At 45.6% G+C, this 23,543-nt stretch overlaps 1 protein-coding gene across 2 annotated transcripts in view; it reads left to right on the forward strand.

Moving 5' to 3' along the window:
- NTN4 (netrin 4) overlaps window positions 1–23,543 on the forward strand; it is an 85,077-nt gene that overhangs the window by 45,532 nt on the left and 16,002 nt on the right. For both annotated transcript variants that reach the window (XM_033953442.1, XM_033953443.1), the window contains exons 6-7: window positions 11,809–12,022; window positions 17,387–17,502. In XM_033953442.1, coding sequence (XP_033809333.1) covers window positions 11,809–12,022; window positions 17,387–17,502 — 330 coding nt within the window. The remainder of the gene's footprint in view (window positions 1–11,808; window positions 12,023–17,386; window positions 17,503–23,543) is intronic.

Genomic DNA, 23,543 nt, shown 5'->3' on the forward strand with positions numbered 1-23,543 from the left:
GACTAGAGTATTGGATAGAGGAGATGTGCTAGATGTCATGTACCTGGACTTGGTCTCTCATAGGAGGCTTATCAAGAAACTTAGTGGGCTGAAGTTAAGACCTAAAGTGTGGCCTGGTTTAGAAATTGGTTGACTGACAGACGTCAGAGAGTGATGGTGAATGGAATTTGCTCAGAGGAAAGAAAGGTGAGTAGTGGAGAGCCCCAGGGTTCTGTACTGGGGCCTATTCTGTTTAATATATTTGTGAGTGATATTTCTGAAGGTTTAAAAGGAAAAGTGTCTTTTTTGCAGATGACACCATGATTAGCAACAGAGTGGACAGGTTGGAGGGAGTTGAAAACATGGGAAGAGATCTGCGAATGTTAGAAGAATGGTCTGACGTTTGGCAGTTAAAATTTAACTTGGAGACGTGCAGAGTGATGCATTTGGGGAGTAAAATACAAAGGAGCTGTGTATATGCTAGGGGGTGATAAGCTGATAAGCGCGGACCGGGAGAGGGATCATGGCATGATAGCGTCTGAGGATCTCAAGGCTATGAAACAATGTGACAAAGTGGTGGCCATGGGCAGAAGGATGCTGGGCTACATAGAAAGGAATCACCAGCACAGAAAAAGAGGTGTTATTGCCCCTGGACAAGACATTGGTGAGGCCCCACCTGGAATACTAGTTTCAGTTCTAGAGGCCGTATCTTGCTAAAGATGTAAGAAGACTTGACACTGTCCAGAAGAAGGCGATGAAAACGATATCTGGATTGTGCTGAGAGATGTATGAGAAGAAGCTTGAATAGCTGAATATGTATACCCTAGAGCAGTGATTCCCAACCCTGTCCTGGAGGAACACCAGGCCAATCGGGTTTTCAGGCTAGCCCTAATGAATATGCATGAGAGAGATTTGCATATGATGGAAGTGATAGGCATGCAAATTTGCTTCATGCATATTCATTAGGGCTAGCCTGAAAACCCAATTGGCCTGGTGTTCCTCCAGGACAGGGTTGGGAACCACTGCCCTAGAGCACAGGTATCAAAGTCGGTCCTCAAGGGCCACAATCCAGTCGGGTTTTCAGGATTTCCCCAATGAATATGCATGAGATCTATTAGCATACAATGAAAGCAGTGCATGCAAATAGATCTCATGCATATTCATTGGGGAAATCCTGAAAACCCGGCAGGATTGCGGCCCTCGAGGACTGACTTTGACACCCCTGCCCTAGAGGAAAGAAGGGACAGAGGAGATATGATGCAGGCATTTAAATACTTAAAGGGTATTAATCTACACATAAATCTCTTCAGGAGATGGAGAAACGGTATCACTAGAGAACATAAAATGAGACTGCGGGGTGGTAGACTCAGGAAGAACGTCAGGAAATATTTTTTCATGGAGAGGATGGTAAATGCTTGGAATGCCCTCCCTGGAGAGGTGGTAGAGGCAAAAACAGTGACAGTTCAAAAATGTGTGGGATAGATGCAAAGGATCCCTGAATAAAAAGAGGATAGTAACAACACAAAACTCTACAGAACAAGCTAGAACAGGGATCTCAAAGTCCCTCCTCCAGGGCTGCAATCCAGTTAGGTTTTCAGGCTTTCCCCAATGAATATGCAGGAGATCTATTTGCATGCGCTGCTTTCATCGTATGCTGCTAGATCTCATGCATATTCATTGGGGAAATCCTGAAAACCTGACTGGATTGCGGCCCTCGAGGAGGGGCTTTGAGACCCCTGAGCTAGAACATCATTATGATGAGCAGGAGTGATGCTTCAATGACAGCCCTAGGAGGGAAGTCGATGGCAGACAAACTTCTACGGTCTGGGTCCCATATGTGGCAAGGCAGATTAGGATAGGTTGGAGCAGTGGCGTAGTGAGTGTGAGTGGCGCCAGGGGTGGCGGCGCCCTCCCCCCCGCTCCTTCCCAACCCCTCCCTGCCTCCCCTCCCCCCCTCTTCCCCGTACCTCTTTAATTTTCCTGGTGTGAGCAACATCGCAGAACTTGCTGCCCGCTTAGTGTCTGCCCTCCCTCTGACGTCACTTCCTAGATGCGGGACCCGGAAGTGACGTCGGAGAGAGCCAACACTGACGCAGGCCGCAAGTTGGTGATGTTCGTGCGTGGCAGGGGGGAGCGGGAAGGAAGGGGGGGTCAGAGAGGAGGGCAGGTGCCGGCGCCCCCATCAAGACAGCGCCCGGGGCAGACCGTCCCCCCTGCCCCGCCTTACTATACCACTGGGCTGGAGTTAGCATGGACGGCAACTCCAGTTGTGGAGCATTGTGGCTGAGGCCAGGCAGACTTCCACAGTCTGTGTCCTGTGTGCAGCAATATGGATCAGGAGGAAAAGAAAAAAGCACAGTCGGGGTACAGGTGTTGCCTATCGCAGAGGAGAGGGGAAAAACATCGTATAGTTGAACTTAGCAAGTAAAATGAATAATTACTGGATTGTTGGTTTAACATTGTCTCAAAAATGAATGTGACTATTGGTCAGCCTGGATGGTCCACACAGGTCTTTAGATCTGCCGTCATATGCTATTCCCTCCCCCCCCACCTTTTACAAAACTGTAGCGTGTTTTTTTACGCTGGCCGCAGCAGTAACAGCACCGACGCTCATAGAATTCCTATGAGCGTCAGAGCTATTACCGCCATGGTCAACGCTTGAAACTGTGCTACGGTTTTGTAAAAGGGGGGTATGTTACTGTGTTTTGGCCACATGCTTGAGACATGTGGGGATGTGCATTCATTAGCATGCTTTCAGTTTGGTAATGCATCTTTGAAAAAAATTTAGTGAGCCCAAAATCAATTTAACACGTTGACTTACAGATTAATACAGGGGCGGCAGAAAAACTTTGTGGCCGAGGTGCCTAACAAACCACTCTCTAGTCCTGCCCCAAGTTCTCTGGTTGCTGATGTTGTATTGGGACAAATATTGGTGGGCTGTGGCCCTTGTGGTCCACCCTGTTCTGCTGTCTATGAATGAATACAGGTACAGTGGTGTAGTAAGGGGGGGCGATGGTCTGCCCTGGGCGCTGTCTTGGTGGGGGTGCCAGCACCCGTCTTCTTCTCCGCCTCGAAAAGCAGATCGTGTCGGGAGAGGCATCTGCGCATGCGTGCATGCCCCTCCCGGCCGAGACGAGCAGACTGAGGGGGCGGGGATAGCGGCGTGGGGTGGGCATCATGGGGCAGGGATGGGCGGGATTGGGTGGGCCTTGGAGGCGGGTCTATGGGTCTGGGTTTTGCATACTTAAAATCTGGTAACCCTATTCACCTAGGAAATGACTTCAGAGGGAGAGCCAACAGGATGCCACTCATGTCTGGAAAAATTAAAGAGGTATGGGGCAGGGGGAGTGCGCTTACAGCAGGGGGGAGCGGGAAGGAGCGGGGAAGGGGTGCCACCACCCTGGGCACCCTCACCCTCTCTACGTTACTGGATGTGCACATGTTGAAAAATTCTAATGCATGTTCCTAAAAGTTATCAAAATGAAAATGTGAAACAAACAAGCAAAAAAAAAAAAAAGCCTGAAAACTGGGGAGGAAGCCATATGAACAGGAAACAAACTTCATATGTTTGGCATGTATATATCCCTCGTGGCATGCACATACAAAAAATTGCTCTGCGATTTCCATTATTACTTTTCCTTTTTAAGTGTCTAAACTATTTGGAAATCTCAGAAAGCCAAAACTGATGGGTTTTGCTTTTCAACTCTCCCATCGGGCAACACAATGAAGTGATAACAAAAACGCCTTTCAAGAATCTCAACATGTTCTCGTCGCGTCCCATCCCATTCTCCCAGACAACACGCATTTTATGGGCCGCTGGTTTATCATTGATCCCAGCATTACCAGTAAATATAGTTCAAATGTTGCAAAGTGCTTTTGTGAACTTTCATTGTTTAGCATCTGCTGTCCCTTGTGAAAGCACATGAAACAGCAATATTGACATTTTTCTGGATTCCAAGGCCCCGTTATCTAATTTGCATTGGATTGACCCACTTTCAAATGGCAAGTCTGCTTAAGGAGCACTGCACAACTGAGGCGTAATTTCCCCTTGCATGTTTGCTTCCGTGCCGCTATTTTTCTTTAATTTCTTTGCCGCCACTTGTACTTATATGAAGAGGATTTTCTGCCATGACAGGGAAAGTGTGGTGCAGTGGTTAAAGCTGCAGCCTCAGCACCCTGAGGTTGGGGGTTCAAATCCACAATGCTCCTTGTTACCCTGGGCAAGTCACTTAATACCCCCATTGCCCCAGGTACATTATATAGAGTGTGAGCCCACCAGGACAGACAGGGTAAAATGGTTGAGTACCAGAATAAATTTATAAGAGTTCTCCTTGGGAGAACACTATAGAATTCAATAAACATGATGTGGCACCATGAAACTTATAAGTTATTCCACACTTTTCGTTTTAATGAGACAAATGCATCTATTAAATGGGCCCAAGTATAGGGAAACCAAGCCATTGTGACATCACCAATGAGGTTGGCTCTTAGGCATTGGTGGAATGAGGCATTATGACATCACTATAGGAGGGGCCGCTGAAAAGTTCTCAGGCAAAGAATGGAGGGAGTGTGGTGCAGTGGTTAAAACAACAGTCTCAGCAGTCTGAGGTTGTGGATTCAAATCCATACTGCTCCTTGTGACCCTGGGCAGGTCACTTAATCCCCCCATTTAGGATTACCGGGGAAAAAATAAAAAAAAATATATATAGAATAAATACACTCCCAAGAATCATCACAATATCAAAAATAGTTGAAATAAAAAGTGCAAAGTGCTCACAAAAAATTCATACTACAATTGTCATACTCCACTGCATCACATTGAAATTTCATAGTGTCACTTAATTATAGCAAAAGTGCATAAAGATATTTTAAAAGTTCATGAAAAAATATTGAAAAAGTTAATGCTGAAACCCACAAGTTAAAAAAAAGTTCATGGAAAATTCGTAGAGAAATAGATATCCAAGACCAGAACTTGAATCAAGAGGAATACATCTCCTGTATAAAGTTCACACTTCCTCATTACGATTCATAATACCACTTAATTCATGGGAAAATTCATCCAGAATGTTATTCACAGAGGAGTACTTAGCTGAATCTTGTTGGAGAGATATACTGCCACACAAGAATCAATATCACCATAATGGTTCTTCTAGATACAACCAATGTGCTGTTGCTCCAGGCAATGTCATAGAAAGGGGAGGGGGAGAGGACAGAGGGGGCGGACCGACCCAGATGCCATCTCGGTGGGGGCTCTGGTATCTCTCCATCCCCCTATTCCATGCTTGCGCCCTCCCTTTCCTGCCCGTCGTACCTCTTTAAAACCTTCACCAGTGCGAGCAATTACTCTAGCCTGTTGCTCATGTGGGCCTGGCTCCCTCTGAAATCACTGCTCATGCTGGCAAATATTTAGAGGTACAGGGTTGGGAAGGGATGGTGCAAGAGCGGATAGCATAGCTGGTTTTAAGAAAGATTTGGACAAGTTCCATAGTCTGTTATTGAGACAGACATGGGGGAAGCCTCTGCTTGCCCTGGATCGGTAGCATGGAATGTTGCTACTCTTTGGGGTTCCAGAATCTTATGTTGCTCTTTGGGATTCCAGAATCTTACTATTCTTTAGGATTCTGAATGGAATGTTGCTACTCTTTGGGGTTCCGGAATCTTATGTTGCTCTTTGGAATTCCAGAATCTTGCTATTCTTTAGGGTTCTGAATGGAATGTTGCTACTCTTTGGGGGTTCCAGAATCTTATGTTGCTCTTTTGGATTCCAGAATCTCGCTATTCTTTAGGATTCTGAATGGAATGTTGCTACTCTTTGGGTTTTGGCCAGGTACCAGTGACCTGGACTGGCCACCATGAGAACGGGCTATTGGGCTTGATGGACCATTGCTCTGACCCAATAAGGCTGTTCTTATGTTCTGAGTATGGTGTGGGTGCGTGGAAGGAGAGGGGAGCCGGCATGGAGGGGCACCACCATCCCGGGCACCTCCCACCCTCATTACGCCACTGGCTCCAGGAATGAGTTCTGGGTAATTTTTGTTGTTGTTGTTTAAACAATTTTATTCAAAAAGGCAAAGAAAAGTACACAGGCTGAATGGGTGATTTATTTTTAAGTGATCCAAAAACCACTAGTGCTAGAAAGTTTATACCCAGATAGTAACAATAGGCACATAAATAGACTATCAAGATCAGCATATAAAACATTAAGAAATAAAGTCTTCTTCAAGACAAACAATAGAACATCTTCAAAACGATATAAAAAGGTTGGAGTCGGTCCAGAGGAAGGCAACTAAGATGGCGCATGGTCTTCGTCATAAGGCGAAGGGGGGCAGATTTAAAGATCTCAATATGTATACGGTAAAACCTTGGTTTGCGAGCATAATTTGTTCCGGAAGCAAGCTTGTAATCCAAAGCACTCGTATACCAAAGCGAATTTCCCCATAAGAAATGATGGAAACTATAAAGACTTGCAAAATCTTACCGCAATATTAGAGGCGTCATCTACGGATGTTAAAGAAAGAGCAACGTTAATTGTTAATTTTATCTTCGAACAAGATCTTAATTCTTTGATGAGACTATTCTTTAAAAAAACCCGAAATACCTTTTTGTGGTCAACGAATTTGGTTATATCACGAAGTAACTAGAATAACTCAACATAGGCGGAAAATGTTTTTGGCAATGAGAGAAGAGACAAAGAAGCTAGGTGCTATCTTTCTTTTAGCATATCCATGCAAATGTGTTATTAAGTACTAGTCATTAAGCCCGTTACATTAACGGGTGCTAGAATATGTCTATCTGTCTTTCTTTCTTTCTGTGCCTCTCCCTGCCCCTGTCTCTTTCTTCCTTTCTTTGTCTCTCTCCCTCCCACTGTCGGTCTTTCTTTCTGTCTGTTTCTCTTCCTGGCCCTCTTTGCCTGTCTATGTTTCTTTCTTTCTGTTTCTCTCCCTGCCTGCTGTCTTTCTGTGTGTCTGTTTTTCATTCTCGTGCGCTGCCTGCCTATCTTTCTGTCTCGCTCCATGGCCCCCTTTTGTCTCCCCCCAAAGCAAACCAAGATTGCTCCCTGGCCCCCTTTCCCTTTCCCTTTCCCCCCTCCCCCACTTCCCTGTGCAACAACAGCAGCATTCCCCCTTCTGTGTAGCAGCAACAGCATTCCCCCCTTCCCTGTACAGCAGCATTCACCCACACTTCCCTGTAATAATAATAATAATAATAATAACTTTATTCTTGTATCCTGCATTACCATGGAAGTTCTATGCGGTTAACAGAAGAAGAGACTGTACAATTACAGCGAAGTTACAATTTCGTTAATGTTACATTAACATTTTAGACAATGCAATTTTTCAATCAAGTTACATTTACATTTTAGACGGTACATTGACAGAGAAGTTAATTTTTGCAGGTAGGTACAGCAGCAGCATTCCCTCCTTCCCTGTGCAGCAGCATTCCCCCTTTCCCTGTGTAGCAGCAGCATTCCCCCTCTTCCCTGTGCACCCACCCCTTGCCTGCTCCCCCTGTTCCCTTCCTTTTCCCTCCCCCGTCCAGCAGCATTCATTTCCTGCTCCCCCTGTGCATATGGCCCACAGAAATGTACTTGCCTCACAGAAAAGCGCTGCACCGCGCTGTTGCTGGCCTCGGTGTCTTCTCTACAGTGCGGCCAACCCTAGCGGAAACAGGAAGTTGTGAGAGGGCGGGCCGCAGTGGAGAGGAGATGGTGAGGCCAGTGGCAGCACAGCGCAGCGCTTTTCATTTAAACACTGTGAGCATGCGAGAGGGAGGAGGAAAAATAGATGCCGGCAGGGGGGTTTGGAGGTCAGGACGTGTGCGGCAAGCCGCCGCTCGCGCCTGAAGATTTTAAAAGGGCGCTTGGCGTTGGGAAGTTGGGGCACGTGCGGCAAGCCGTCGCTCGTGCCTGAAGATTTTAAAAGCGAGTATTTTTTTTTTTAGTTGACGCAGGCGGGGATCGTGAGAGTAGCCACCGCTGCGTCTTTGAAAGAACCGTAAGCCGCGCATGCGCACTTCCTATGTGTGCTACAGCTCACGGAAAATGGACGCACACATAGGAAGTGCGCATGCGTGGCTTACCGTTTTATTATATTAGATATGGGTCTAAAATATGTGTTCTTCACACCAAACCATCTACGATCCTTTTTAGATCTCAAAGGTTTTTCTAGTGGAGGGAATGTAGCTCAAGAATAATGCTGGGTTGGCGTTTAAGCCTTTTCTTTTTTAGCAATTTCCTCCCTGTAATTTCTTTATTCCCCTCTACTTTTAAGGTCTAAGAGTTAAGTTTCATAATAATTTTTACTTTAAATGTCAAAATGATAAAATGTTTTTTTTTTTCTTTTTTTTCTTGGAATATAACTCTGTATTTCTGTATCAAGTAGTTTATACTTGTAAAGTATGTTAAATTGAATAAAAATAAAATTACAAAAAAAAGAAATGATGGAAACTCAGACGATTCGTTCCACAACCCAAAAACTTTAATTCAAAATACTGTACTGTAGTACATTTAAAACAGTTACTACACTCCTGCGTCAAAGAGAGAAGAACTACTGGCTCAGTTGTGACGTGCGTACACGTGCTCGTATTGCAAGACATCGCTCGTCTATCAAGTTAAAATGTAATAAAACGTTTTTGCTCGTCCTGCAAAACACTCGCACACCAAGTTACTCGCAATCCAAGGTTTTACTCCAAGGTTTGGAGGAAAGGCGGGAGAGGGGAGATATGATAGAGACATTTAAATTCCTACGTGGCGTAAATGTGCATGAGTCGAGTCTCTTTCATTTGAAAGGAAGCTCTGGAATGAGAGGGCATAGGATGAAGTTAAGAGGTGATGGGCTCAGGAGTAATCTAAGGAAATACTTTTTTACAGAAAGGGTGGTAGATGTGTGGAACAGACTCCCGGAAGAGGTGGTGGAGACAGAGACTGTGTCTGAATTCAAGAAAGCGTGGGATAGGCACAAGGGATCTCTTAGGGAGAGGAGGAGATAGTGGATGCTGTGGATGGGCAGACTGGATGGGCCATTTGGCCTATATCTGCCATCATGTTTCTATATCAGTTTTGAGGTCTTTGAAATAGAGGGCCAAAACCTAGTGAGAATTATTGCTCATTTTTTTATGGGAAGGAATGCCAGTAAAGAATGTCATAAATATCCAATTCGTTTTGTAAGGGGATGAAGAATTTGGGTACATGGTCTGTACAGTATGTCAGATGTGAAAATACTTTACAGACAGAAGATGAGAGGTATGTAAGACAAGCCTCATTGTGCACTGTTGAAAAATGTGCCATGAACAAGTTATTGGAGAGCACTGCCCGAAGCTATGCTAGATATAGTTCCTTGTGTTTGTACAGAGCCTTCTAAGTCTACAAGTTTCAGCTGATTCAGTGATAAATTTCCAGTCTGCATGGTCATTGCAGGCCTTGAAATGACCTTCAAAAGGTCAAGCCCTATAACTGACAGGATTTTTTTCCTATCGGCATAGAAACAGCAATACTTTTGCGAACGTATGCATGCATGCATAAGTGGTGATGACTCAGGAGAAAACAGAATACTCAAGAGTAGAGTTACCATATTTTTCTCCGAGAAACCCCAAACACATGACTCTGCCCCATTCCGCCTCCCCTCCCCCCCAGTTCCGCCCCCATCCCCACCCTCACAAAGCCTCCTCTCTTTTTCTGGACGAGCTCTATCCATGTCTGGAGGGCCTGCAGCATACGCGGATGTGTGTGACATCATCCACGCATGCTGAAACGCGCTCCAGAAAAATCAGTGCGATGGATGCGCTTGTTTTTGAGTGCAAATTAACTCAAAACACGGCTCGATAGTTGACAAGCAAACATGCATTTTATCATCCATTATCTGCAGTCATTCCTTTTCTCAATTTAATTTCTGTCAGAGCTGAAATCCAAGTTCACAAAGATAAGAAGATCCAAACGGTAACAAAGCCTTGATTGCTTTGTTGTTCAAGTTAGGATAACGGCTGCATAAAAAAATAAAAATAAATTCATAATGAATTGCCGTTAGTTTTCAAGGACCAATCATGTCAAAGAATGATGCTTGTCTGGGTGGTTGTAGAGAATGACACGGTGACAAAATTCATCACCGTTCCCGTCCCCGCGGATAACCACAGGAAATAATCTCATGTCATTTTCTAGTATCTATTTCAGCCTCAGTCCTTCTACACCAGCATTCTTCAAAGCAAAGCTTGAGGGTCAGTGGTTGTGGCCATTCATACTCTGATTCTTATGTGAGCCAAGGATAATGAAGCCATTGTGACATCACTGATGTGATTGGCTCTTAGGCACTGGTGGAATGAGGCATTATGACATCACAATATCTGCTCTGGATACCAGAGACTGTCATTCTGTAGTGTCTGTTTCAACCTCGGTCCTTCTACACCAGCATTCTTCAAAGCAAAGCTTGAGGGTCAGTGGTTGTGGCCATTCATACTCTGATTCTTATGTGAGCCAAGGATAATGAAACCATTGTTACATCACTGATGTGATTGGCTCTTAGGCACTGGTGGAATGAGGCATTATGACATCACAATATCTGCTCTGGATACCAGAGACTGTCATTCTGTAGTATCTGTTTCAACCTCGGTCCTTCTACACCAGCATTCTTCAAAGCAAAGCTTGCGGGTCAGTGGCTGTGGCCATTCATACTCTGATTCTTTCCTCTCTCCTTAAAGAATGACATGAAGATGGTTTCCCGCGGTTATCCGCGGGGACAGGAACGGTGATGAATTTTGTCACCGTGTCATTCTTATATCTATATGCACACAGACGCTCATAACACTGACAGACTCTTATGTACGCAATGTGCAGGTTATCTATTCTAGTGTATACTTATGAAGGGAATTTAAAAAAAAAATAAATTCTGGAATATCTCATGCCACACCCGGAATTAGAAAATGACACAGTAGATGTTACCCGTGTCTAGCCGCAAGTAGCTGCAGATAACCCACCAAAACGGTGGAGGGGGAAAGGTGCTCACCCCAGGTGCGGGGACAAGGTCATCCACCGCCCCGTGGAACGGTGAATGGCCTTGTCCCCGTAGTTAAGGGAGGGAACGCACGTGGTCACTGATCGCGCACGGCCCCCTCCCTCCTTCCTACGAATTTCTCTCCTTCCCTCCCTCCCCCTTACCTTTGCGGCGCGTTTTAAGATTTCAGAGTACTTGTTGAAAGCCTCCAGAGCCTACGAGCATGGCGTGTGGGCAGAAGATTCTCCTCTGACTCAACTTCCGGTTGCGTCAGAGGAGAAGCTTCCGCCCACACACACACATGACGCACGTAGGCTCCGGAGGCTTTCAACAAGTACTCTGAAACCTTAAAACGCGCTGAGAAGGTAAGGGGGAGGGAGGGGGGATGCACGGACTGCGTGAGGGGTGCCGAAGGGCAGTGAGGTGGCGAGAGGGAAGGGTGGATGCTGCGGAGACGGGGACCGGGCGGTGAAGGGGATGGCGGGGACGGGACGGTGAAGGGGACGGCGGGGACGGGGCGGTGAAGGGGACGGCGGGGACGGGGCAGTGAAGGGGACGGCGGGGATGGAGCGGTAAAGGGGACGGCGGGGACGGGGCGGTAAAGGTGACGGGGCAGTGACGGGGACAGATTTTTTTTCCCCGTGTCATTCTCTACCCGGAATCTCTTCAGGACACACCACTATGTTGAGACACACAGTTTGAGAGGCACTGCAGTAGGCTATGTTGATATTCACCACACCTTTTACCGTATTTTCCTCTGGTGATGCTGGGTATTTCTGCCAGTCTAACAAGTGGGCATCTCTTCCCTCGTTAGCTTTCCTTGATTAACGCATATCTGGTATTTCAGCCTGTTCCTGCCATCCTGTTGGATCAGCCAGCCTCCACTTTGGCACTAATGCCACCTGCGACCCTGCTAACGGTGACTGCGCATGCAAACCTGGCATTGCAGGTCCTCATTGTGACAAGTGCATGGTGGGATACTGGGGCTTTGGACGATATGGCTGTAAACCATGTGACTGCGCTGGAAGCTGTGACCCTCTCACTGGGGACTGTATCAGCAGGTGAGCAATAGCTTCCCCAATCACACATTTACTTCACTGACCCGGGTTCCAAATGTGCAGGTAGAAAGCACTTTTCAGAAGGAATCTGGTGATTAAATATGGAGTTAGCTGGTTGGATCCCAAAAGTGTCAGGGGATTTCACTTATGGATTGCCTTAATTAATTAATTGAGCTTGTAGGCTGCTTAACCCTTTCAGGACCATAAGGATCGTAGGCCAATTTTTGTGGTTTTGACGACATTTTTATGGTAAAAAGGGCTTGCAGATGCCAAAAAATTGATTTTTTTTTGTGAAATATCATTATTTTTTTTTTTAAAAATCACACTTCTGGCTTATGGACAGCGTGGCAAGTGAATCTTCTCGTCAATCTGGCAACGACGCTAATGAATGAATGTCGGAACCAGTTTGTTTACATAAAGGCAGTATCATATGGAATCCGTACATATCAAATTTAGAACTGTAGACTATCCCAATCAAAATTTATAGGATTTTAAAGTTATGGGACAAATATGTCCCTTGGTCCTGAAAGGGCTACACCTAAGCAGGTTGTAAAAAAAACCCATTGAAAATTGTACAGCCATGCAGTTTTGTTAACTGAATGTATTCGTTCGTTCTAGATGTAGGTCTTCCTGGTGGCTTAACTTGGTGATGATTAAACCCTTTCAGGACCAAGGGACATATTTGTCCCATAACTTTAAAATCCTATAAATTTTGATTGGGATAGTCTACAGTTCTAAATTTGATATGTACGGATTCCATAGGATACTGCCTTTATGTAAACAAACTGGTTCCGACATTCATTCATTAGCGTCGTTGCCAGATTGACGAGAAGATTCACTTGCCACACTGTCCATAAGCCAGAAGTGTGATTTTTTTTTTTAAAAAATAATGATATTTCACAAAAAAAATCAATTTTTTGGCATCTGCAAGCCCTTTTTACCATAAAAATGTCGTCAAAACTACAAAAATTGGCCTACGATCCTTATGGTCCTGAAAGGGTTAATCAGTGTTTATTACTTAAAACCTAAAATCAGAAGTTCTAAATCTGCTGAATGCACCATAACACAAGAGCACTGATGGAGCTGTCAGCAAAGCAAATGGCTTCCCCCCCTGTTTTCTGGATCATATGTTAAAGTGTTTCACAAAACTTTTGAAATACAAATTAATTTTCATTTGACTACATGGTTGTGTCACTTTTGCTTCACAAACCACACTTGATTATTGCCTGGGCTGATGGCAGTGTTTCTTTAAAGCACAGGTGTCAAACTCGAGGCCCGTGGGGCAGATCCGGCCCGCCTGGTTGTTTTATGCGGCCCGTGGTCCGATGCCCCCGGTATTACCTTGTGGCCAGTTCCCTCCTCCTCACAGCCGTAGTGTGCACTGAGCCGCGTGTAGCGGCTCCTCGCGCGTCCCACACTTAATCCAGAAGCATTCCTTCTGACGTTGCAATGTCAGAGAGAAGACTTCCGGTTCAGGTGCAGGACGCACGAGGAGCTGCTGCACTACAGCTGTGAGGAGGAGGGAGCCGGCCACAAGATAACACCGAGGGGCATCAGACCACGGGCCACATAAAACGGCCAAGCTGGAGCCAGCCAGAAGGGTTAGACACCCGCCGGAGGGAGGCATAGCATGGAGGGAGGGGGAATTATTTTATTTTCAAGTTAGTGTTTGTATTGTGTCAATTTTGAGCATTTTAATCTGCTGTCTTATCTTTTGCACTGCTCAGGAAGAAATATATTTGTTTCTTTTTCCCTGGGGAGTTGTACTGCATGCAAAATCTTGAATCTTAGGGTGTTTTTTAAAAAAAATATTAGTACTTTTAGTTTTTGGTCCCGTATTTGCATAAGGGTTATCTGTGTTCTGGTAAGATTGAATGTTGAGAAGCATACAGTGTGCTTTGTGTAATTAATTTTGTGGTTAACCATTACCATTATGTGTTAATAACATTATATTGTGTGTGTATATATGAAAAATGAATGGAAAAAATTGTTATAATTAGTATTATTATGGGGGCGGGGTCTGGGGCGGAGATTGGGCGGGGTCTGGCCCGCAACTTAGCCTGTGTTTTTGGATTTCGGCCCCTTAATGTGATTGAGTTTGACACCCCTGCTCTAAAGAGACAAGTACAAAAGGAGCAGAGAAGACCAGACCTTCAAAGTGAAATACATATCTTAAAAAATCCACTCAACAAATAACCAAAGTACAGCTGGAAAAAACCCAGAATCTGCTGTACATAAATAAATAAAGGAAGTACTCTTGATCATTGGCATAGCGAGATGGTGAGAGGCGCCCAGGGCGGAGACACTCCTCCCCCACCCTTGTCTCCACCCCCCACTCCTTACCCCGCCCCCTTCCTGTCCCCTATACCTCTAGTTGTTCACCGCTGCAAGTAACAACCTCATGCTCCTCATGGCGGTGAACGACTGGAGATATGGGGGAAAGGAAGGGGATGTGAGCGTGGTGAGGGGAGGAGCGGGAAGAGGCGGAGAAGAGGAGGGGTTCTGGTGCCCCCACCATCATGGCGCTCGGGGCAGACCGCTCCTTCACCCTCCCCCCTACTACACCACTGCTCATGATGGAACCATAGTAGAAACATTTTTGTACAGACGAACCACATTTAAAAATAGTAAAATGTATAAAAATCTTGCTTATGAATAAAAACAAAAAGAATGCAAAAGTAATTGCCTCATAAGATAATACTTAGGGCTCCTTTTCTAAAATGTCATTGCTATGCTATACATGGTCCATTGTTTTTTCTTCATGGCTTTGTAATTCTTTTTACCATGGCTTTACATTAACAAATACAATTTAGGATAACTATAAAAATAAGACAATTTAAAAATATCTTCCTCCTAAATTCACCCACATTCTATTTGAGCCTCATTGCAAGTTTACAACAGCTTAAAAATGTGAATAATAAGTAAGCAAGTTTAGCGCGCGCTAGCTGAAAAATTACCGCCTGCTTCAAAGGAGGCGATAGCGGCTAGCGCGCGTGGCATTTTAGCGGGCGCTAAAACCTCTAGTGCACCTTTGTAAAAGGAGCCCTTAAAGAATAACCTACAGATGGAATATAAATCAACTGTTTATAAGATTGTTAGCCAAAATAATTTCCAAAGATGTACAAATGCTAATGTAACAACTTACGAGTACTATTATTTTGGTGGTTCTCAGCAAGGCTGACAATCTCAGTGCTTGTAATTGCTATACGAGCAGCTGATTTAAATTCCGTCTGCAGGCTTTTATTTAAATATCATCTTATAAGGCAATTACTTTTGCATTTGTTTTGATTTTATTCATAAGCAGTGTTTTTATAAAGTTTACTATTTTTAAAACGTGATTCTTCTATATTTGGACAGCAAACGAAACAGCAAAGGTGACCAACTGGCGCTTGACCACTTTTATTGTGGTAGACGCGACACGATTGTGTTTCGGCCCACAAGGGCCTGCCTCAGGCGTCTTGTAGCTATTTTATGGTTCATAGAAAGACAAAGGTGCGCGCCGACAACTGAGCGCAAGACGGAGGCGCACGCCAAAGAAAATTACAGTTTTTAGGGGCTCCGACGGGGGTTTTTGTTGGGGAGCCCCCCCAGTTTACTTAATAGAGATCGCGCCGGCGTTGTGGGGGGTTTGGGGGGTTGTAACCCTCCACATTTTACTGTAAACTTAACTTTTTCCCTAAAAACAGGGAAAAAGTGAAGTTTTCAGTAAAATGTGGGGGGTTACAACCCCCCAAACCCCCCACAACGCCCCCACAACGCGGCACGATCTCTATTAAGTAAAGTGGGGGGACTCCCCAACAAAAACCCCCGTCGGAGCCTAAAAACAGTAATTTTCTGCGGCGCGCGCCTCCACACTGCGCTCAATTGTCTGCGCGCGCCTTTGTTCCGGCGCGCTTTTGACCTGACACCTATTTTATGATAGCTAAAACGTACAAAAATCCACAAAATCTTTTCAATCATCCTATGAAAACGCCACTCCTTTGCGAACCGGCATATACTGCTGACCGCTGATCAGGGAACCAGCGTATGCTGCTGCCTGCAGTTGAATGAAAGTTTCTCCTGTTTTGTTCTCTTCTGTACTTTGGCCCGGATTCTCCAAACGGCGCTGTTCTCAGCGGCTCCCTTAAAAGTGGCCACTGATTGTGCGTCAATCATGCGATGGTGCCCTTTAGAGAATTGCACCTCCGGCAAAGGAAGGCACCAGAAACGTAGGCCAGGGTTTTCAAGGCCTACATTTCCGACGCCTGCATAGGTGCTTTGAGGTGCCTAACATCACTTCTGGTGGCATTACCTACAGAGGTGCAATTCCGGCACTGGTTTTTTTAGGCGCTGGTAGGCACCTTGAAAATCAATTTAAAACATTGTTTTTCACTTAGTTTAGGTGCCGGTAGGGTGCCTACAGGAGCCTAAGAAACCGGCGCCGATTACAGAATAAGGGCCTAAATATTTCTAATATAGTTCCATCAAGAGGACTTCCTGTATTTACATAGGTCTTGTTTTTTTATCCAGCTGTACTTTGGTTATCTGTTGAATGAATTTTTTAAGGTATGTCCCTTGCAATTACTTTGCATTGTTTTGGATTTTATTCCTAACAGTATTTTTATATATTTTACTACTTTTAAATGTGGTTTTTCTGTACTAATTGCTCCATCATGAGTACTTCCTTTATTTATTTACATAGGCTATCTGTTGAGTAGATTTTTAAAGATATGTCCCTTACAGTTTTTAAATGTAATAGAATTTCATCAATGTATTAATTTTATACTCCTTTATAATGATATGGATCATTTTTACATTATTTATGCTGAAATGTGCATAGACCTTCTGAATTTCTTATTGCATAATTTTCATGTATTTATGTATACCTCTTGGCTATGTCATTTTAAGGTATTTAGGTCCTATATTTGATTTATGTTTTTATTATTGTTATTCTTTTATATTTTTAACTATTTTTAGGACTCCTGATGCAGGCTTTTTATCTGAAACGCAGTCCGTGTCGGGTCTGTTGTTGGGTTCCACTTTATATGGTTTGCTATTAAAGTGTATTTCTGCTGGTCTAGTCTTCTCTGTTCCTTTTGTACTTGCCTTGGTTAGATACAGAGTTTTTTTTATTTCTTTTCTTTTGTGAATTGTCTTGAAAGAGGCAACCACATGTGATTACTGTCTGGGCTGATGGCAGCGCTTCTGTAAAGAAACAGAGTGTTTTCAAGCAAAGTCGGCCTTTAAACAAGGCTTCATTGCTGTACAGCACAGCAAGGGCAGAATGTTCCCCCGGTAGATGTCCGAGAAGGAGTTTGTAAACTCCAGTGTTTTGGTTTTCTGCTGACCAACCACATGCGATGTTTCACAATTTCCCCTTTCTTAAAGCACTGGAGACACAGGCTGGTACCGCGAAATTCCTGACTTTCACTCTGTGTCTAATGCCACTAAGTCAACATGGGACTGGGAGGATGAACAGGGATTCTCTGCTCTTCGACATTCAGGTAAGAATGCAAATTCATGTCATACTGCTCTTCTCTTCTATCAGTAGCGTAGGAAAGGGGGGGGGGGGTCGGGGGCAGTCGGCACCCCTCCTCCTCTCCGCCCCCTTCCCACTTCTCCCCCTGCCGCGCGTGCATCCTGTCCCTTCCCCCATCCCTTTTTAACTTCGGAGCAAGCAACATCGACGTGCTGCCTGTGTCGGCTCCGGCGCCCTCTCTGACGTCACTTCCGGGACCTGCGCCGAAGCCAACGCGGACAGCAAGTACTGAACTTAAAAAGGTACGTGGAAAGGGCACGAGTGCATGACAGGGGGGGCAGGGAAGAGGGCGGGAGAGGCGCCACTGCTCCAGGTGCCACACACCCTTGCTAAGCTACTGTCTCTTATGCTATGGTTGCTCCCCTGTTGAGAAAGAAAAAGGCCTTTTATGTTGATTCATGAAGATAGACAAAGGATCTTGCTGTGACATTGATCTTGTAGCAGTGTAAGGGAAGAGATACAATAAGATTGGTTAATAAGCTCTATTTGTTTTGCATAGTGCATATTACAGGGTCCAGTTATAAGAACATAAGAGTTGCCTACTGGGACAGACTGAAGGTCCATCAAGCCCAGTGTCCTTTTTCCAACAGTGGCCAACCCAAGTCCCAAGTACCTGGAAGAAAGCCAAATAGTAGCAACATTCCAGAGCTGAGATTGCGATGTCATAATGCCTCATTCCACCAATTCCTAAGAGCCAACTTCATCAGTGATGTCACAATGGCTTGATTGTCCTATACTTAACAGGGGTCGCCAAAGTCCCTCCTTGAGGGCTGAATCCAGTGGGGTTTTCAGGATTTCCCCAATGAATAAGAAGGCAAATAGAATGCTAGGCATCATCAAAAAGGGTATTACAACCAGAACGAAAGAAGTTATCTTGCCATTGTATCGAGCGATGGTGCGTCCGCATCTGGAGTACTGCGTCCAATATTGGTCGCCGTACCTTAGGAAGGATATGGCGATACTCGAAAGGGTTCAGAGGAGAGCGACACGTCTGATAAAAGGGATGGAAAACCTTTCATACGCTGAGAGATTGGAAAAACTGGGACTTTTTACCCTGGAGAAGAGAAGACTTAGAGGGGATATGATAGAGACTTACAAGATCATGAAGGGCATAGAGAGAGTAGAGAGGGACAGATTCTTCACACTTTCAAAAAATAAAAGAACAAGAGGGCATTCAGAAAAGTTGAAAGGAGACAGATTCAGAATGAATGCTAGGAAGTTCTTCTTTACCCAGCGTGTGGTGGACACCTGGAATGCGCTTCCAGAGGGCGTGATAGGGCAGAGTACGGTACTGGGGTTCAAGAGGGAATTGGACAACTTTCTCCTGGAAAAGGGAATAGAGGGGTATAGATAGAGGATTACTGCACAGGTCCTATACCTGTTGGGCCACCGCGTGAGCGGACTGCTGGGCACGATGGACCTCAGGTCTGACCCAGTAGAGGCATTTCTTATGTTCTTATGAATATGCATGAGATCTATGTGCATGCACTGCTTTCAATGCATATTCATTGGGGAAATCCTGAGAACCCCACTGGATTCGGCCCTGAAGCAGGGACTTTGGGGACCCCTGCTTAAGAACATAAGAGTTGCCCTACTGGGACAGACCGAAGGTCCATCAAGCCCGGTGTACTGCTTCCAACATTGGCCAACCCAGGTCACAAGCAAAGAATAAAACGGATTTTATGCTGCTTATCCTAGGAACAAGCAATGGATTTCCCCAAGTCCATCTTAATAATGGTCCAGCTTTGGACTATCCAAAGTTGCTAAATGGATAATGCTATATAATTCCATACTCCAGAGGACTGAGGAAATGATTAAGAAAACATTAATTAGAGCAGTTACCTTCACTATTATTGAAGTGGGAGCCACTTTGTCAAAAAATAATTCACCATAATGCCCTGAATACAAACATTGGGGGCCTGAATAAAGGAAGGGTCCCCTGCCAATGATATGACTGGCCCAGCTGTTCAAGCACACTTGGAGGGACTTGCATTATATTATACAAAATCTGTTCCCTCACACACTCTCTCTGATTGGCCCCCTCAATCTCTCTCTCCCCCCCCTGTCATGTCTACACAACTCTCTCCTTCCTTCTTCCCCAGCCTCCTTTCCCCCACACACTCTTTCCTCAAAACCCATTCTCTACCAACTGTATCCCAACCAGTCTCAACGCCCATCTTTCCCCATCCTGTCTTCACATCCATCTCTCCTCCATCTGTTCCCCTTTTGCCTAGTTTTTCTGTAGACTTGCTACTGGCACCACCTCTGCAAAATGTTTCTGTTTCCTTCCTGTAGCACTTGCTCCCACTGAATTTAAACTCGGACTCCTGCATTGCACTCGGTCTCACAGCACAGGAGATGGAGCACTGCAGAGTTCAAACTCACTAAATGACAGCCTCTTGGTGTGGGAAAACACAAAATTGCTCTTCTAGAGGAAGCTACAGCCTCAGCACCCTGGGGTTGTGGGTTCAAACCCACGCTGACCCTTGTGACCCTGGGCAAGTCACTTAATCCCCCCATTGCCCCAGGTACATTAGATAGATTGTGAGCCCACCAGGACAGACAGGGAAAAATGCTTGAGTACCTGAATAAATTGATGTAAACCATTCTGGGCTCACCTGGCAGAACAGTATAGAAAATTGAATAAATAAATAGTGTGAAACGTTTCAGCCTCTGATAACCAGAGCTGGTATTGTGACATCATAATATCTCATTCCACCAGTGTCTAAGAGCCAACCTCATCAGTGATGTCACAATGGCTTGATTGCCCTATACTTGGCTCACTTTTACTACATCTTGATTTCTAGAGTGGCGCAGTGATTAAAGCTACAGCCTCAGCACCCTGAGGTTGTGGGTTCAAACCCATGCTGCCCCTTGTGACCCTGGGTAAGTCATTTATTCCCCCCATTGCTCCTGGTACATTAGATAGATTGTGAGCCCACCAGGACATAAAGGAAAAATGCTTGAGTACCTGAATAAATTCATGTAAACCATTCTGAGCTCACTTGGGAGAACAGTATAGAAAATTGAATAAATAAATAAACCTGCAGAGAAGGGGGGAAACTGTATACTGGGCTAAGAGAGAAGCTGCATGCAGGTTCAATGAGGGCCACCACTAGCCCTGGACTTACTATGAAGAACACTGAATTAGGGGCATCAGCTTTTATGAAATCTTTCTCCATCTCAGCTGTGGGGCACAGTGGAGTAGTAAGAACATAAGAAGTTGCCTCTGCTGAGTCAGACCAGAGGTCCATCGCGCCCAGCAGTCCGCACCCGCGGTGGCCCATCAGGCCCATGACCTGTACGGTGATCATTGTCCGAACCCTTAAATCCCCTTGGTCTCTATCTAAACTCTCTCTATATCCCATCTCTACCTCTATCTGTATCCCTCAATCCCCCTATCTTTCAGGAATTTATCTAATCCTTCTTTAAAATCCTGTAGTGTACTCTGTCCTATCACAGCCTCCGGCAGTGCGTTCCATGTGTCCACCACCCTCTGAGTGAAAAAGAACTTCCTAGCATTGGTTCTAAACCTGTCCCCTTTCAGCTTCTCCAAGTGCCCCCTTGTACTTGTGGTCCCCATTAGTCTGAAGAATCTATCTCTGTCTACCTTCTCGATACCTCTCATGATCTTGAAAGTCACTATCATGTCTCCTCTGAGTCTCCGCTTTTCCAGGGAGAAGAGCCCCAGCCTTTCTAACCTGTCTGCATATGAAAGGTTTTCCATGCCTTTTATCATTTCCGTCGCTCTTCTCTGGACCCTCTCCAGCATCGCCATGTCCTTCTTGAGGTACGGCGACCAATACTGGACACAGTACTCCAGGTACGGGCGCACCATCGCTCGATACAGCGGCATGATGACTTCCTTCGTCCTGGTTGTAATACCCTTCTTAATAATACCCAACATTCTATTTGCTTTCTTTGAGGCTGCTGCACATTGTGCCGTTGATTTCATTGTTGTATCCACTAGCACACCCAAGTCCTTTTCAAGGTTGCTTTCGCCTAGCACCGATCCCCCCATTTTGTAGCTGAACATCGGGTTCTTTTTCCCTATATGCATGACCTTGCATTTCTCTATATTAAATCGCATTTGCCATTTGTTTGCCCACTCTTCCAGTTTGTTTAGGTCCCTTTGTAGGTCTTCGCATTCCTCCGCGGTCCTAACCCTGCTGCAGAGTTTGGTGTCATCTGCAAATTTTATAACTTCACACTTCGTCCCCGTTTCCAGGTCGTTTATAAACACATTGAACAGCAGCGGTCCGAGCACTGACTCCTGTGGAACACTGCTCGTGACCCTCCGCCAGTCCGAGTATTGTCCCTTCACCCCAACCCTTTGTTTTCTGCCTGCCAACCAGTGTTTAATCCATCTGTATATATCCCCTTCCACCCGTGGTTTTGCAGTTTCCTAAGTAGTCGCTCATGGGGTACCTTGTCAAAGGCTTTTTGGAAATCGAGGTAAATGATGTCTATGGGTTCCCCTTTGTCCATCTTGCTGTTTATTCCTTCAAAGAAGTGCAGTAAGTTTGTTTGGCATGTCCTTCCCCTGCAGAAGCCATGTTGGCTCTCTTTCAGTTGTCCGTTTGTTTCTATGTGCTCACAGATGCTGTCCTTTATCAGTGCTTCCATCATCTTGCCCGGGGGGGGAGCGGTTCACCTGGGCGTCGTCTTGGTGGGAGCGCCAGCACCTGCCCTCCTCCCCGCCCTCCCAACACAGTGTGCACACGTCCCTCCCCTTCCCTCGTACCTCTAAAGTTCGCGGCATGAGCAGCATCCCCAGTCTGCTGCTTGCGCCAACGTCGGCTCTTCCTCGACCCGCGCCTAGGAAATGACATCAGAGGAAGAGCCGATGCTGGTGGGAGCAGCAGGTTGCGGTTGCTTCTCGTGCCGCGAACGTTAAAGAGATATGAGGAAGGGGAGGGGCGTGCATGTGGCAGGAGAAGGTGGGGAAGGAGCAAATGGAGGTAGGGGTGGAGAAGAGGTCAGCTACCCACCCTCGCTACGCCACTGGTGGGGCAACCTAGTACTCACAGTGCCGACAAGGCATTCATTAGCATCCCAGGCTTCTTTCTGGATATAGTTTCTCCTGCTGGGCAATGGCCCTGTGAGACGGCAGCAAGCACGACAGAGGCAGAGCACGGCAGCTGGCTTTCTGGAGAATGGACCGCCCCGAAAGGTGGTTAGAAAAAGGGTGAGAGCTGCTCAGAGCTCATACCTGCTCGCTGTGTACTGACCTTCTTCCACACCTCAAGGGACTACCAATAAGCTGGCTTAGCGCAGTTCATTAGCTTGTGCAGGAGCTGGGATAACAGGGTATAAATCAATATACCCTGGAAGAAGAGATAATACAGACTCTCCTCGTGTGTTTGTAACAAGATTCTTATGAATTAAATTCTGTTTGTGCTTTCACATGGCTGGCTGGAAGGGAGCTGAAAACAAAAGGAATTGACCCCAAAATATCCACAAAGAAGAAAATCCAGAGAAAACCAAAAAAACTCTGTGGAGTGACGATGTTCCCAAATGGACTTTATTTGAAAGTATCAAAGTTCCAAAGGTACACTAAAATCATCCACATAAAATAATTCCATCCACATAAAAGTAAATCATCCACATAAGAGCCTTAAAGGACCTAGTCCGCTAGGGATACAGGACCCAACACGGTCCGCGTTTCGACAAAAAGTCTTCTTCAGGGATCCTATAAATAATGAGGGGTACATTAAGAATGCATGTAAGTTGGGGCTGGGAGGAATGTTGACTGGAAAGGAGTTAATGTGGGTAGGGGGATGCTGGTGGAAAGGGAGCTAGTGCAAACAGATGGGGAGCTTAGGGGAGAGCTGACTAGGTGATTTCGGAGGGTGAAGGAAGCTAGCTGGAAGGGAGCTGATGTGGGCAGGGGGCTGTGAGGGATGATGGCAGGAAAGGAGTTGATGTGGGACTTGGGAAGTTGGTTGGAAGGGAGTTGAGGCAAGGGGTTGGGGGATAGTGGCTGGATAGGATCTTATGCAGGTG

This window comes from Geotrypetes seraphini, chromosome 7 (assembly GCF_902459505.1).
Source record: "Geotrypetes seraphini chromosome 7, aGeoSer1.1, whole genome shotgun sequence".
Classification (NCBI taxonomy): domain Eukaryota; kingdom Metazoa; phylum Chordata; class Amphibia; order Gymnophiona; family Dermophiidae; genus Geotrypetes; species Geotrypetes seraphini.